The 16172-nt window shown below is 38.1% G+C and overlaps 1 protein-coding gene across 2 annotated transcripts in view; it reads right to left on the reverse strand.

The window, feature by feature from the left end:
* Window positions 1–16172, reverse strand: part of stxbp1a (syntaxin binding protein 1a) — a 29684-nt gene that overhangs the window by 12305 nt on the left and 1207 nt on the right. For both annotated transcript variants that reach the window (XM_086095878.1, XM_086095879.1), the window contains exons 3-15: window positions 7992–8041; window positions 6865–6946; window positions 6696–6772; window positions 6272–6350; window positions 5765–5868; window positions 2505–2653; window positions 1814–1898; window positions 1533–1663; window positions 1351–1458; window positions 1198–1258; window positions 975–1040; window positions 807–887; window positions 448–586 (exon numbers count right to left, since the gene is read on the reverse strand). In XM_086095878.1, coding sequence (XP_085952004.1) covers window positions 448–586; window positions 807–887; window positions 975–1040; window positions 1198–1258; window positions 1351–1458; window positions 1533–1663; window positions 1814–1898; window positions 2505–2653; window positions 5765–5868; window positions 6272–6350; window positions 6696–6772; window positions 6865–6946; window positions 7992–8041 — 1212 coding nt within the window. The remainder of the gene's footprint in view (window positions 1–447; window positions 587–806; window positions 888–974; window positions 1041–1197; window positions 1259–1350; window positions 1459–1532; window positions 1664–1813; window positions 1899–2504; window positions 2654–5764; window positions 5869–6271; window positions 6351–6695; window positions 6773–6864; window positions 6947–7991; window positions 8042–16172) is intronic.

Genomic DNA, 16172 nt, shown 5'->3' on the forward strand with positions numbered 1-16172 from the left:
GCAAGTGGCAAATATATTTGTATGAAAAATAATGAAGTTATCAAATTATATATATACTTTGCATCAAATGCATACATTTATGCATATCAACAGTTGCATACACTGTTCGTGTTGGATCTATTATAAATCATTATTCTGTCATTATATATTACTGTGTCAATATCTATGTAACTTTCACCTAGACCGATGTTCTATCTTGGTAGAGGTCTGCACTCTACTGGCTGCTGTTAGTATTAAATTGCAATGTCCGCCATTCCTAGCTAAGCAAGATTTAAGAACATTTTGGACTGCATCATTCACAGTACAATTTAAGATTGAAACAAATTATATGTACAATATATATTATAAAGTGTAGTTCTGTGCATTTATACCTAAAAAAAATCATGATGATACTTATTAGATTGTGTGCAAGACAGAGATTAATACTATACTATATGAACTGTGTACCATTCTTGAGGAAGATATAGAGCAGGATGATGCGGATCTTGTCATATGTGCTGACGTTGGCATCCAGCAGAATGGGCACGATGGCCCTCATGGGATCTTTGATCTTCTCCCCTTCAGCATCCGTGCCCATCGCAAGGTCCTACAACACACAACTTTAAATACTTGTGTGTCCAAGTGTCTATTTCTTCGTCTTTCACCCTGAGTGATACACATTTCAGCCTATATTAATGTGATCATGATGTAACTAATAAAGCTCAATGTTCAAGCTAGATGGAACCCACAAACCTCACAATAGCACAGTAGAACCCTGAGATTTATCCTAGCCAATCAGGTAAATATTATAAATGCTTGCATTTCACCTGTTCCACACGGCAAAGCTTGTCCACTGTTCCCTGGTAATGCTTCATGCAGTCTTCAGCAAGCTGCAGGTGAGTGGAGTACTGCAAAACGCAACACACTTCCAGTTAGCACTGACACATTAACAAGCAAAAAAATCAACCAAACCACCCTTCACAATGTAAGCACACCTTGCTGAGTTCCTTCTGATATTGAGGCATTTTCTTCAACATCTGGGACAGATCTCTCATTGTGGTCTGTTGAATAGACAGCAACATCAAATCACAAGAGCCAATGGTCGCTAATCTTTAATGGCCAAAAATATGTTTGTATGCTAAACAAATACTGTAAAATTAAAGAGGAACACAGAGCTCTAGTCCAACTCCTGATGTATGAATGAATTATTCATGTTACCTTCTCTCCAGTGTTCATTCTCTTGCTGGAGGAAAACTCCTTCAGCTGACGTGTTACTTCCCTTGATGCCAAAAAAACAACATGTTGGTATATTCCTGGATACAGCATTCGAAATGCTGAGAGGATGTATGAAGGATTAGGAAAAGTACTCACTGGGACACCTCTGCAATGTGTTTGTGTCTCAGGCTCACCCACAAGTCATCGTCTTCATGCAAAAGAACCTCTTTCTCACGAGAGTCACCAATGCCACTCGTGTCATATCTGAGCAAAACCAGAATTTAACATTTGCATTACAAATCTTTAATTGCATCAAAAAATCTATTATTTGGGTGTACTTGTAGACGTCGTTTTCAATGGGAAGCAAATCATAGCCCATAGCCTGGAAAGTGAGCTCGTGCAGGACAGGTGAGACGGGGTCAAAGGCCCTATCCAGGATGATCAATTGTGAGCGTGCCTTATCTGGACCCTGCACGTACAGATAAAAGATATTATCAATATTTTCACACTGTCATTTCTTCAGAATTACAAGTGTTTGGGTCTAAGAAGAAAACTACGAAAAGTATACCTAAAAGATACTTTGTACAAATGTGGACAAAAGGGCAGAAAGAAGACTCACCTCTCCCATGGTGGGGTCATCAGCCTTGTAAGCATCCAGTTTGTCCTGAACCAGCTGAGCCAGGGTCGCATTGTCTTTGTAGTCCCTGATATATGGACAACCAGATGATGCAAATGACACATTTCTTACGTAACTTGTTCTACAGCAACACTGACCCACAGTAATAATTTCCACAAATACTGCATGTTACATCAACAATAAGTGCCTTGTAATTGATCAAATAAAATCTCATTACTTAAGTGCAAAAAAAAATAAACTTAAGTAGGAGTGGCATGGCTCTGGTGGTAGAGTGGCAGTCTCCCAAACTGAAGGTTGCAAGTTCATTCCTCAATTTAAAAAAAATCTATAATAATTTTCAAAATCTCTTCTTGCAAAATGTACCTAGAATTTCTGAGTGAAACATATTATTAGTTTATATATAATATTTTTTTCATGGGATATAGGAAAATTCACACTAAATAATTTACTTTCTTCTCTGGGACCAAATAGACTGTGTTTAGAGTCAAATATACTGTACAGAATTTACTGTATATGTGGCTCTCATTTGAGAAACTGTGGACATCTGTGATTTATCTGGCGCTACTACACAAAACTGTTTTAAATCAACATTGAAGGTTCTAATTGTCATACAACCGCCTCACGCTAGTAGTTTCATGGTAGTAGTTTAATGTCAGCGTCCCCTTGTGCTCACCCTCTGTATCTGACAGCAGGGTACTCCTTCAGTGTAGCACACAGTGTAGCCAGTTGCTCAGCCAGCCTCTCCATCACAGGGTTCTTCAGCTGAGTCTTATGAGGGCTGTAAAAACTGTGGAAGGCGTCAACATTGTCCAGAGAGTACACCTGCGCACAGGTAATAACAAAACAAAGACTGAGATTTGCTTTTAGCTGAAAGGGTTGATCTTTTAAAGGGGAGATCAAACTTTAAATTTTCTTTACAATAACATGTTATATACGAAACCCCACAAGTCTAAACACGGTATTCTTATTAATATTAAACTGAAAATGATATCACAGTTGCTCAGTGTTCACGTAACAATCAAACACTTGTTTTCTGAGTTTGGCCATGTGACATCCGCAAGCTGAGTCCTGATTGATCGTTATCTGAGCCCTAAATAACTGTGGTGTCATTCCACAATTGCAATATTAATGAGAATGCTGTGTTTAATCAACTGAAGAGAGCACCATTTATTTTAATGAATTGTTTATTAAATGCTTGCAAACGGGTGTGTGGGGTGGTGGAGTTACTAGACGCACAATTTTTTTTTTTAGATTTGCTATTACTATGGCCAAAATAACCAGAAAACCTAAACATTCCATGTCTGACTTTTTTTTTAATCCTCCCCTGTCTTTTTGACAATCATTCTGCCTTCTCATGTCCTTGCCTTATTTCCTTCCCTCTCTCATATGTTGTTTCCTCCTCTCCTCCTCTTCATCAATCACCATCCCTGCTGTCTCCTAGCCCATCTGCCCAGTCACATGACCACGCTTCTGCAGCACAGAAGGGTCCCCTTGTTACTCCTGCTACAATTGGCCAACACTTACCATGTGGCCCTTGGCTCATCCAAAAATGGAATGTGCATCATCATGTGGGCGTGGCTATGAAGCACTTTGCCTGAAGCAGAAAACCACTGACTCTGAATTAATAACACTAGACAGGATGGTGCAAAGCATTGTGGGTCAAGTAAAAAAACATCCAGATGAGATGAAGGAGAAATACCAAATAAATGTTGATAGTGAGCTGGAAGGGTATAAATTATTATACATAATGTACATGTTGGACAGGTTGGAAACTTGGGTGGTATTAAGTGGAACAGGTTCAGGTCCTACTTGGAGGAAAGGAGTCATTTTGTGATCATTGGAAGTTTTAAATCTGATCAAATGACCATGACATGTGGGGTCCCTCAAGCATCAGTCTTTGGACCCTTGTTGTTCAGCCTGTAGCCTATATGCTACCCTTGAATCAAATTCTTCAGAATGCCAATGTCGGCTATCATGACTATGCAGATGATACACAGCTACCTGTATATCTATTAATTGTCCCCAAGTGACAGCAGTTTACTTAAGGTGCTGTGTCACTGTCTAAAACAAATTAATAATGAGATGAGCCAAAATGTCTTTCTCACTAAAACAAAACAAAGCTTATCCATGCTTTTATCTCCAATAGAGAGTCTTCTGACTGGGCTTTCTCAGAAGATCATCAAACAGCTGCAACTCATTCAGCAGCTTAGGTTCTGACCAGAACAAAAAGCTCAGAACATATTGTAGTTCAAAAGACTTGACACTGGCTCCCAATCACCTGAAGAATACATTTTAATATACTGTAATGTTAATGGTTTAAAAAAAATAATAATAATTGAATGGCTTCGGTCCTAAATATATTTAAGAAATGCTCATGAAATATACACCCAGTAGGTTGTGAGTTCAGCAGACGCCAATAGCTGCTTTTACACCAACAAGCCCAGGATCTTTGAGTTCTGGGTAAAGGGAGTTCTTGGTTGTAAAAGTTCTGCAGGGAATTTATAATTGTGTTTCCAGCTCTCTGTAATTGATTCAAATGAGTTTGATGGCGTATGAGTTGGATGAGTCCAGGCGATGTAAAAACAACATATCCACATATTTGACCAACCACTCAGCCTTGGTCAGTGCAGCTTGCCCCCTCAAAATTCCAGCCTGGCTCAGCAAGACCCTGCTGCTGAGATAGTACTTGGATGCCCCCTGGGGAATTTAATTACCCCGGAAATTGTTGTTGGTGGAAAAACGCGCAAACTGAATTTTACCAAGGTAAATTGAAAAGTTCCCCAAAAGTTCTGTCGGAGGAAAAGCCCCAAATTATTGAAGTCCCGAGTTCAAAGCAAGCATGGTGCATCAGCATTTAGCTGTTATGCTGCTCGCAAATGCAATAAGATGCATACAAGAACAGAAATGAAATTAATAAAATATATTTAAAAAAAATTAAATTAAATAAAACATTTAAAAATAAATTACAAAAATTTAAAAATAAATTACAAAAATTTAAAAATAAATTACAAAAATTTAAAAATAAATTACAAAAATTTAAAAATAAATTACAAAAATTTTAAATTAATTAAAAATAAAATAAAATAAAAAATAAAAAATAAAAATAACTGAAATGACCCCCAAGTGTAAATCCAGATTTTGCTCATACCTATATATTATAACGGTCTTTTAGAGCATTTCTATCATTAATTTTTCCAAAATAATGTTCTTGCGCTGTGCGTTCTTATAGTAATTTTAGTAAACAATATTTTATTTGTCTACATCAAAAAATCTGAAATTCTTTTGCCTTTCAAGTGTTGCTTTTGTAACTATGTGAAGCACACCGAGTTACACTTTGTGTATGAAATGTGCTTATATAAAGACGTCTTGCCTAATAAAGGCAAGAAGGTGAGATCTGTGAAATGAAAAGACAATAGGAGGGAGGGGAGGTGATGATGTAAGTCTAGTGACTCAGCAGCATTGTGTTCAGTGAACAACTGCTGGTTTGTTGACACCTTTTCTGTCCCTGTTACTATTCTTGTCTGTCCTTTACCGCTGTCTAATCCACACCATCTGCCAGCTAATCTCCGAATATTTGATTGTTTACAGTCAAATAAATGTGCCGCTAAAACTTTCCAATTCCTATCAACTGCCCTAAGTAAAAAATCACTTTATGATTAGCTGTACCAGAACAAGGTCATTGTTTTGCAACAATTACTTCATGTTGCTTATAAAATAAACCATTAATAATCTTTTTAACAGTTTGTGCTGGACATTATGAAGTTGGGACGGTCAAAGGCAAGCTATAGGGAACATAACATGGGCTATGATAAATTTTTAGTAACTGAATGGAATATTCATTGGGCTAGTTTAAGAATTAGAGGGACTTGAACAAACCTCTTTGTTACTCGTTTTCATCACTTTTTGAACTTGGCTCAACTAAAAAATGCTTACCTGAGACTCATAGGGCAAGAAGGCGATGTTGATCTCCGTCAGTGTCTTGATGGTCTTGGAAGCGCGACTCTTTACCAGCTCATTGAACAGTGGATCGGGACAGGCTAGAAGGAAGAGGAACACAATTGTTAGAATGCTGTAGGAATACAGGGCAATGGCTCTTCCAGCTGAGTTGTATTGTCCCCGCTAACTGTAGCTGACATACTCTTTATAGTGTTATCTATTTGTGACATTCAGCCATTTAACCTTGTTTTTCAGTCTGAAAAGTTTGGGTAAATGGACAACATGTTGGGTGTAAAAGACCTGTAGCAACAGATTTAAATTTTTGAATGATGCAAGAGCAATAAAAACTAAATGGCCAATAAAGTCACATGATTTTGATTATTATTCTGATCACGCATCTTTAGGATAAGCCTAATTGCCAAAATATAAATGCATTGGTACCTCACTGTTCACACTGGACGAAGTGCAAAACTGAAAAAAATGAGCCATCTTGTAAATACTCACAGTCAGTGAAGAAAACGTGGGCTGCTTTGTATTTCGCTGAATGAGGGTCCTTGAAGTCTCCGATGAGGGTATGGACCGACTGAGGAAGGAGAAACAGAAGCCATGAGGTTTGACAGAGGCCTTTGCGTACGCATGTCGGAAGCAACTATACTATATTTGTATATTCATGTATTTACATTTATACAATACATTACTATTATATGAGTATTATGTATGGGGTAGTATATCTGCTCAGCTTTAAATCGGATTGATCATATAATAGTACAGTAAAAAAAAAAAAAACTTTTTATAGTGTTTATCAGTTGGAACTAGTGATACTGAAACATAATCAAAGGGAATTGTGAAACCATAATGTAGTTTAAATTGCCATGACAAACCATTGTAGGATGAAAAAGAAGAGGGGAGAGAGTTTGTGCATGCTGACCTTCTCTGTAGGTGTAATCAGAAAAATGGCCTCTAGGCTGGGAAGAGGCTCTCGTCGCTTGTGGATGTCCTCCACAACTACGCAAAGGATAAAGAGAAACGTTGACATGCCACTTGGCAGAAGTACACATACAATACAGCGCCAGATGCAAACATGTTATTTCACTTACTGGTAATGCCCTCTGTCATGATATCTGTCATCTTGCAACAAGAGGACAACATCCTCATGCTGAGTTGGTCCACAATCAGGGCCTGGAAACAGGAAAGATCACATTTACAGTTGCAATAACACGACAATCCATCCATTTTCTGTAGCACTGGAACCTATCCCAGCTGACTTTGGATGAGAAACTTTTTGACCAGACTGGTCATAATACAATTGCAGGACAAAATCAACAAATGGCAATTTAAGAATCTTCAATTAACCTAACATGCGTGTTTGTGGAATGTAGGAGGAACCTGGAGAGAAATTCTCGCAAGTACAGGGCGAACATTCAAACTCCATGCAGGAAGCCCAGAGTTGAGATCTGGGACAGATGGACATTGAACTCTCATAGCGGAGGATGTTTGAGGGTTTTATATATTTGTGTTAGAGATATTTTATTGACATCCTTGTGGATGTTGTAGTGGCATTGTTGTGTTTCACAAAAATGAGTACATTCCTCACATTTTTGTTATTATTGTATCTTTTCGTGGGACAACAATGTACATGTAGTCAGTGTTCAGTATAATGCAACATACAGCCATTCATATCCAAACTGCTAGTAACAAAAATGAGAACATCGTTCAGTATTTCCAAACTGGGCCAAATAAGCCATTTTCCCTCCCCGGTGTCACATTGTTTGTTATACAAAAAAAAAAAAAATGCTATCCATAAAGATGGCCTAGACAAGTGATTACGAACCAAGGTGTTGTTGCACCCTTGTGAGCCATAAGAAATCATCAGGGGTGCTGTGAGAAATGATCCAATTTTACCTTATTTGTGCAAAACTTATGCATTCATTATCTGATATCACTGTTCCCCAACCAACCCCAGAGCTCAAATAAATCAACTACCGATACTGTATATAATAATTAATTTTGTTGGGACATTACAGGGAAGTTGTTGGGAATGTTGTAGGGACGGCTGTTCAATGGTCACCACAATTTCATGTATCGGTAGTCAGAATGGAGATGCCACAATAGTCAGAACGGACTTTCTAATCTATGAACATAGTGGTTGTTAAAATGCTTTTATTGTGGCCAAGGAGGATAATCTTACTGCGGGCATTATATCAAAATTAACGTAGCTTCTCACCTTCCATTCTCCCTTCTTCTTCACCTTCTTGATGACATCATTCATAATTTCTGCAACAGAAAGAAGACTCTAAATCAGAATACTGCACAACCTACAGTGACAATACAGCACTTGTCATACAAACTTAAACTGAATCTTGGGCTAAGGGGAAAAAAAGAACGACACACTAAACAGGCGATTACAGCTTGCGATATTCAATTCAATTCAATTTCAATTTTGTTCCAGACTCAGGGTCCACTCTTAAAAAAAATTAAAATAAAAAATATATACAAAGATTAAGAAAAATACAGTTATACATTAAGAAGACGTGTATGTTTCCATATGTTTGACTGGTAGCGAATTGCACTCCATCCAATATTCGTGAGTGACACCAAAATTTCATCTTGAGACTTTTTCAGTCTACCAATAAAACTATACATTAAAGTTCTTTGTACAGCTTGCAAAGTGCTCACTCGTGCAGAGACAAACATCTCAGTTGCACTAGTCCATCGTGGCCTTCTTAAAAGCACTCGCAGAGCATCATTACAGGCCACCTGAAGCCTATACATACTAGCTTTTTTATAACTATGCCAAAGGTGAGCTGTATACAAAGGTGAACAAAATGATTTAAACAAGAACAACTTTACTATAAAATGTACTATTATAAAAAGGACATTCAAAGAAGTGTGATTGCAATCACAGAGGTAAATTCAACGGGATAAACTGGGATCAATTAGTCCTGAATTGCACATGCAACCCTCATTTAAAAAAGTCACAACGTTAATAAACACAATCCAGTGTCAAATGGCTCAATCCTTTCCTAACCAAATATATTTTATTAGAATTAATCCATTTCAAGTCATCGAGTCTTGGAACTGGATGTAATTTTACTGTGATCATATTACCCTTCAAGTCCTTGCTATATCTCTTAAAAATATATCAATGCAATGGCTTTTCTACACACTCTCTGATATTTTCCTGGGAGTTGATTGGTTCATTTTAGAACAAATGGAGAGGCTGATGGCAACAAACAGAGAAAGTGCAAGAAGGGGAGAAGATTTGGCAGACTCTGGGCAGCAGGCCTCTGTGAGTCACAGGAACTGTATCTGACCTCCTGTGCGAGAGGTGATCCTGGAATAGTGCCAACATAGTACAGTACAGTATAATTCTCACTAAGTGACGCAAAGGGTCTTAACCTGTTCTGTCAGCACAACACTCTGTAATTCTAAAGCCAAACAACAAATGTCTCTGCTGGACAATTAAACCAGCAACTTTTTTGTTTCTAAAAATGTGACTTGTTTTTCCAAGAATTAGCAGCTCCAGTACCACAGGATGAGACACTTCCGCAAACAAAGGCGCCATCCGTCACTCGTTCCACCTTTTCCTCCTCTGAAGCTAATGTTTCCTCACAGCTTTGCTGATATAGTCACTATACTGGGATATTGCAAATGCTGTACAGATTCAGATTCCATATTAACTAGACTAAGCGCAATTTCTGGAGAAATTGCGTGGGAATGCTGAAAGCTGAATGCTAATAGCTGAATGCTAAGCCTAATTCTTATGAAGGAAATTGGATGATAAATTAAGTGAAAATTACAAAGTATTAATAGTGAAATAATTTGTATTCAATATTGCATATGTGTTAAAGATTGGTTGAAGCTGGTTTCAAACGCAGGAACACTGATCACCAGCCCTTTCTTGTAACCACTCAGCCACTTTAGCCATAGAAGAATCTGTGACATTTTATGTAATTGCATTGAATATGTCAGTATATACTGAAAGCTTGCATTGAATTAGAATTTTGAATATAGAACAGATGATATAGAAACTAAACTTAATAATGACGAATTACATGAAAAGTAATGGATGTGAAGTCATTCGAGAATGATTAGTATTCAATATTGCATTTCTACAAAAGAGTTGGTTCTAGCAGGGATCAAACCCACATCTTCCAATGTGGCAGACAAAGACTCAAACAACTAGCCTAACTTGTCTAGTTCAAAATGATGGCTTATGGTGCATTTATATCGAAAAGTAGCATCTGATACAGAGCAACACTGAATGGGGACACTTGCTTTTAATCCTTTCAGTGAAATTATAATGCATTTCCTGATATGATAGTCAGTTGGTTAGCATGTAATAACTTATCATAATTGCCATGGATACATTTACTATGTACAGTCAGAGGTGGGATTCTAACCCGCAACCTCTTGGTTACTGGACAAAGGACTTAAGTGTCCCACTGAGCAGTATTAGAGATCTGGTGATGATGAGAAGTTGTATGAATGAAAGTGGGCGTGGAAAGTGGGACTTTGAAAAAGTTCCATGTCAGTCCCATTGAAAATGAATGGGGTAAAGTTGATATTTAATGTTAAATTATGCGAGTACTGTAAGTAATGTGGAATCAGACGATAGATACCCAGGAAGGCGTGAATTTTTTAAGCAAGTTGAAATTCGAACGGTGTAAATCGGATGTATTATGTGGGAGTTGTTTCTCTGTGGAAAAAGTGAGGAGAATAAAATGCTATAATAACAATACTTATAATAATAAGTAATAAAGGTTAGACACAACATAAGTGGGAATGCTTCTGCATTTTCCCTGATCACATACTTGACCTACTCTGCAGTCTGCAATATTGTCTTGTTTGGGTTCCAGGTGAAAATAGACCTACTGTATGCAGCATTGAACTTCTCCGAATTGCATAAATCACATGAAAACACTTAAAAAGTTAAAAACAAAGCAACTGGACATGTCACAAGGGGATATTAATAATGTCATTTGTGCCCTCTGATATCCCGATAGTAGTTTGAACAATATAGAAAAGCACCAGTTCGACAGAGGGGAAGGGACCTGATCAAACACAGTGCAACAGCTGTGTCAACCACACACACACGCATGCACACAAAAGCCTTATAATCTCTGTCCTGTCCAGTTTAACAGGATACACATCCTTACAATTGAACCTTCAAGAAAACAATAACAATGTCCAACGGTTTTGTTTGTTTTGTTATCAATTGGTAACATCTTTAAAGCATGATTGACATCTTCCACTTTATTGAAGATTTGATTCAAAGTGATCAGGGCAGACCAAAAAATGGAATAAAAAACAACAACATTCCACACGTCTTGTCAACATACTCAATTATTTTTGCTGCAATCCAGGGCATGCGCATTATACTGTACCTCATCAAGGCCGTGGCACCTTGTAATTTCAACCCGTGTTAAAAACAAATGACCCTGAGTGTAGACATTCATCAAGGGTGAACAATCCTAATATCCAATGAAGTGCCAACTGTCACAATTGCAAATTGCATTCGCTGTATAGATAACATCCTCTCTTAGTGCAAGTGGACACCAAAAAAATAGAATCAAATGCCTTGATCTGCACTTTAATCGGGACTTTCACCAAAACTGAATTGGGTTTTCCCTGACCCAAGCACCAACCCCCTAAAAAAAAGTTTGGTAGCAATTATTTATGTCATTTTTACATGATTAACCATGTTCTAATGCTGACCGTGGTGAGATGTTACTGGCTCATGCACACTTGAACCCTCAGCCTTGCCTCCACAAATACTATAAGTAGTGCCAATGAAAGATGTGCTCATGGTTCACCTCCCTTCAGGGACTTTCACCTTCAAGAGACGATGTTGACTGTGTTGATATTTAAGAACCAGACACTTTCAGCATGGCACAAACGCAAGACAATAGTCATCATGGCTATAATAATAGGCTGCATGAATGTAATTTACATTTCATCACATTTTACAAGTACACCGAGACGATCTTCTGTGGCTTGAAAATTAGTGAATGCAATTATTTGATAGCTGCTCGGCCAAAATCCTGGATAAAATTAAATAGACAGTTTATTTTCATACTAATAGAACAGCACAGTAATTGAGAAAATATTACATTTATGGGATTATGTGATAGATTAACAATACATGCATACAGTATATGCACTAGTCTAGCCAACAGCAAGGATACCTCAGCGTCTATTTCACTCTGACATGCCCCCCCCCAATGATGTCACAGAATTATGTAAAGCAAGGACATTTCTAAAAAATACACTGAACTGTTCGCTTATTGTATGTAGCTATGGCTTTAAATCATTTTCATTTTGCATAAGAAAAATCACAAGAAATCAATAGAAACATTTCCTACAGTTGATTGTTTGTTTTTGCACACAGTCTGCCATGGCAAGTTGGCAACAGACTGGGGGAGGGACTTATTGCATGACATAGCCAATCAGCATTTCGTAATGCGATACATACAGTAAATAGATGGTCCACTGTGGTCACAAAAAAAAATCACATAAATCTGACAAAAGTATAAATAAATAAATAATTCATTAAATTCGTCGCTTTTGAAGTATGGTTTAACAGAATTTTTTATTTTTTTTAATGCAGGCTTGGACAAATAATAATAATTAATATTTTGTTGCACAACCTTTTGAAACAATCACTGCAGTCAAACGAGTTTTGTAACTTTAAATGAGGCTTCTGCACCTCTCACCAGGTGTATGTTCCGGCCCACCCTTGATGGGCAAATTGCTCAAGTTGTCTCAGGTTTGAACAGTGCTTTCTCCAGTTGGCATGTATCAGCTTCTTCCACAGATGTTCAATAGGACAATAGGACACATTATCTATTCTTTCAATTTGTAATCAATGTTTCTTCTGTGGCCACATCCAGGTAGGTTGGCTACAGTCCCATGGATCTGAGATTTCTCAATAATAGTATGTGCAACTGTAGTGCAAGAAACATCTTGGACATGATTTTATAGCTTTTGGCTTTAATATTATTGTCTATATTGTCTTTCTAATCTCCTGAGACAACTCTGTCCTCCGCTTCCTCTGGTCCATGTTGAGTGTGGTACACACTATGTCACTACAGAAAGCAGTGGCTGTGTCCGGGTCACTCCATTTTGGTGGGGTGTCCGAATGTCCAGGGAGCAAAAATGTAGGGCAAAAATTACCCACAATGCACTCTGAAAAGTAGTGAACATCGATGTTCACTCAACAAGGTTGATATAGAGACCACAATGCATTGCGAGTATGAAAAAAACATGGCGTGAGCGACAGCGTCAGCGACAGCGCGGGAATTAAAACGATGCATTAAATATATACTACGGAAATAATTCATTTAGTTGAGAATATGTACAACAAAGGAAATAAAGCATAGTTATAAAACATTTTCATTTACAATAAATAGCCGGAGATTGTTGTGCCGATGCGTCATGACCGGTACGCTGGTCATGTGATATGCGACGAGGACAAAGTAGTGTGCTGGCTGTCCGAATCACCAAACAGAATGAGGGCACTCTACATATTAGGCCACTATATAGTGCGGGGCTATGTAGTGAATGAAGGGTTAGGGGATAAGGGTGGACATTCAGACACAGCCCTTGATTACTTATCACCCTTTAAATATTGTCACCCTCTTCAAATAAAAGTCTTTCTTTTTTTTTTGTTGCAAAAATCATCTCATGATGCAAATGGTTACATTTTTTGTGATTCCTGAAAAATCTGAAAAAATTACTTAGGCGATTATTTTGAGAATGTATACCACTTGACTGATTACAAGTTTGAAGACACCAGTGATGCTAATTAGAAAGCACACCTTGGCTGAACATGGCCTTATGATCAAATTATTTTTAATCAATCTTTTCTAGGAGTACCGTCTGTTTCATGTGTCTGTTTCATGTGTGTTTTTGAAAATAATTCTGTTGATCCCCAATTCAAAAGCAATGACTGGTTTTCATTGGATAATTTTCAGATTTTTTTTTAAATTAGTTATTCCGTTAGTCAGATTGTGAGTCCGATGTTTTTCTTTAATAGAGGGGAACCAACAGTTGTTTGTTTGCTTGTGTGTGTGTGTGTGAGGGGGGGTGCTGCTGAGTAGCTTTGGAGTAAGGGATGGTGAGCTGAGAAGCGTGGGAGAAGGATGCCTGCCAGCTCTGACGCAGCACTCTTCCTCAGCGTAAAACAGATTTCATTAAATTATAAGCCTGTTTTAGAACTAGTGCTTCGTGTTCTGCAGCCATAGCGACCGTGTACGTATGCGTGTGCGTGTAGTCCCACCGTATATTTATTGTGCGTGCGTGATTCACACAGGGCCGAGGCTGCAGGCACTGCAGCATGCAGACACCGATGCCAGACGAGTGTGCCGCTGTGGTTCAGTGATGTTTCCAAGGTCATTTTACAGCTTTTCAATACTAGAATGTGTACAACACTGTATCATTCTTTGCTTCACTTTGCTGCTCTTTTGCACTGTAAAGATTTTGAGATTTGGAATCATATGATGAGGATTGTTTCAGTCATATTTTACCTATCTTAGCAAAAACCCATCCTTTTTGCCTGCATTTCCTACCAGATATGCCTGAAGGCAGAGGAGAGGGCAAGGAAGGTTTTTATTTTAGTTGTACACTAAACAACAAACTCGTATGATTTCTCCCTGTCAATCAACAAGGTAATGATACCGTAATTGTGAAAAAAAAAAGTATATTATAAAATAAGTATATTATAGTGCTGCTACTTTAAAAGAGTCTTGTAATATCACAGATCACAGGTTGAAACTATACCACCATAAGGAATTTCCAAGTGAGTGAGTGCCCTATATTAAGTATGAATGAATAAGTATTAAGTTGATTATCATCCAAATCCATTTTTAACAGGTATACAAATAACTAACACTTCAACACAAACATACTCTACAAAATAGAAACACCAGCCATTTTGCTAATTGCCATTTTTCAGTTGTCCAGTAATTAACACTGAGAACTGTAGTTCCCCGCAATCTGTAAATCGAATATGCAAATATAAAAAATAATAGCCATATCTTGCAGCACATGCTGAGTGGTGGGATTCTGCCTACTTGGCCTCGCTTTCCTTTTACTCTCTCATATCGAGTCAGGAAAGCGTTGGCTGAATTACTGCACGCTGCCCATCCCCCATCGCCATCTTCTACATCTATTGCTGCAGAAAGGACCCATGATGGTTCTTCGGCCCTCCCTCCCTCTTCTCGGCCCATCCACCAATCCCAGGCCAGCTTCAACTCAGTCATGCAAAGCGCAGGTGTCACCCACTGCATCCCATACCTCGTGCCACATCATAGCTGTGATAAGTCTTTAAATTACTCTGAAAAAGACTTTGAGGGCATTTAGACCCTGCATCTATTTAATTGCACAATTATGTAAGTATCAGTACAGAGCCTTAATCAAACTGATCTTATGGAGGTTTTTGGCTCTGGTTATATCAGTAAGTTATTTGATATTTAATTATGAAAGCAAAGTCCACTCTTCTAGAGTAAAAACTTCATATACCTCAGTTGTAACTGGTGCAGTATTTTGATAGTGACATGATCCTACCTTGCTTAAATGGAACACATATATAATGATGTGACATGTCATATGTGTTGCGTTCCAGTTTACAGAATTATTATTTACAAACTTATATTTAGCTCACAGCCAATGATGTGAGATTCAGGGGAAAACACAATTTCACATATCTATATTAAAGCATGCCAGGAGTCCAGTATAGTGTGTGATAGCATATACAAATTAAACAATGGCTTCATATTTACTAAAGGATTTTTTTGTTATAACAGAAAGCATGATTAGTTCAAGAAAATGAAAATGCAGTAATTGTGTTGTGGTAAAATGACATCTCACTGCTGCAAAATGTGATCATCTTACGTACCATAACCCAAGAACACAAATTATTACAAATAATGCTGATTTTCCATTTGAAGGGGCACTTGAACAAGAATACTGTACGACATAGATAAAGAAATGCCCAAATCAATTACAAATATCTGCCCTATATCATTCCAGGCCTGGCCTGGCAACACCACCGATACTTGCATCCGTGGCCCAGGAGGAGAATGAAACTGCGCCTCCATATTTAGGCCTGCATCAGCAACACACACAGAAGCTACTGGAGCATCCTCTCTGGAATAAATAAACTCTCTAAATTGGGACTGGCGGTGAAGGCTGCCTTGTCAAGTGGTAACATACATGCAAAATGTTGTGGTTCTCTTGGATGCAATGCGGATTGCGGACAATTCTTTGCATAGTGGCCATTAAAGGCAATTTAATGGTCTTGCATATCATCCGCCATGAACATCTAGCAGACCGAAGCTTGGATCAGCCCTTGGGCGTAAAGTGAATTTTACGCAAGAGGCACATCCTTCATCGGGGTGAAGCA

Source organism: Leptonotus elevatus, chromosome 15 (genome assembly GCF_054856555.1).
Source record: "Leptonotus elevatus isolate MCC_2025b chromosome 15, RoL_Lele_1.0, whole genome shotgun sequence".
NCBI lineage: Eukaryota > Metazoa > Chordata > Actinopteri > Syngnathiformes > Syngnathidae > Leptonotus > Leptonotus elevatus.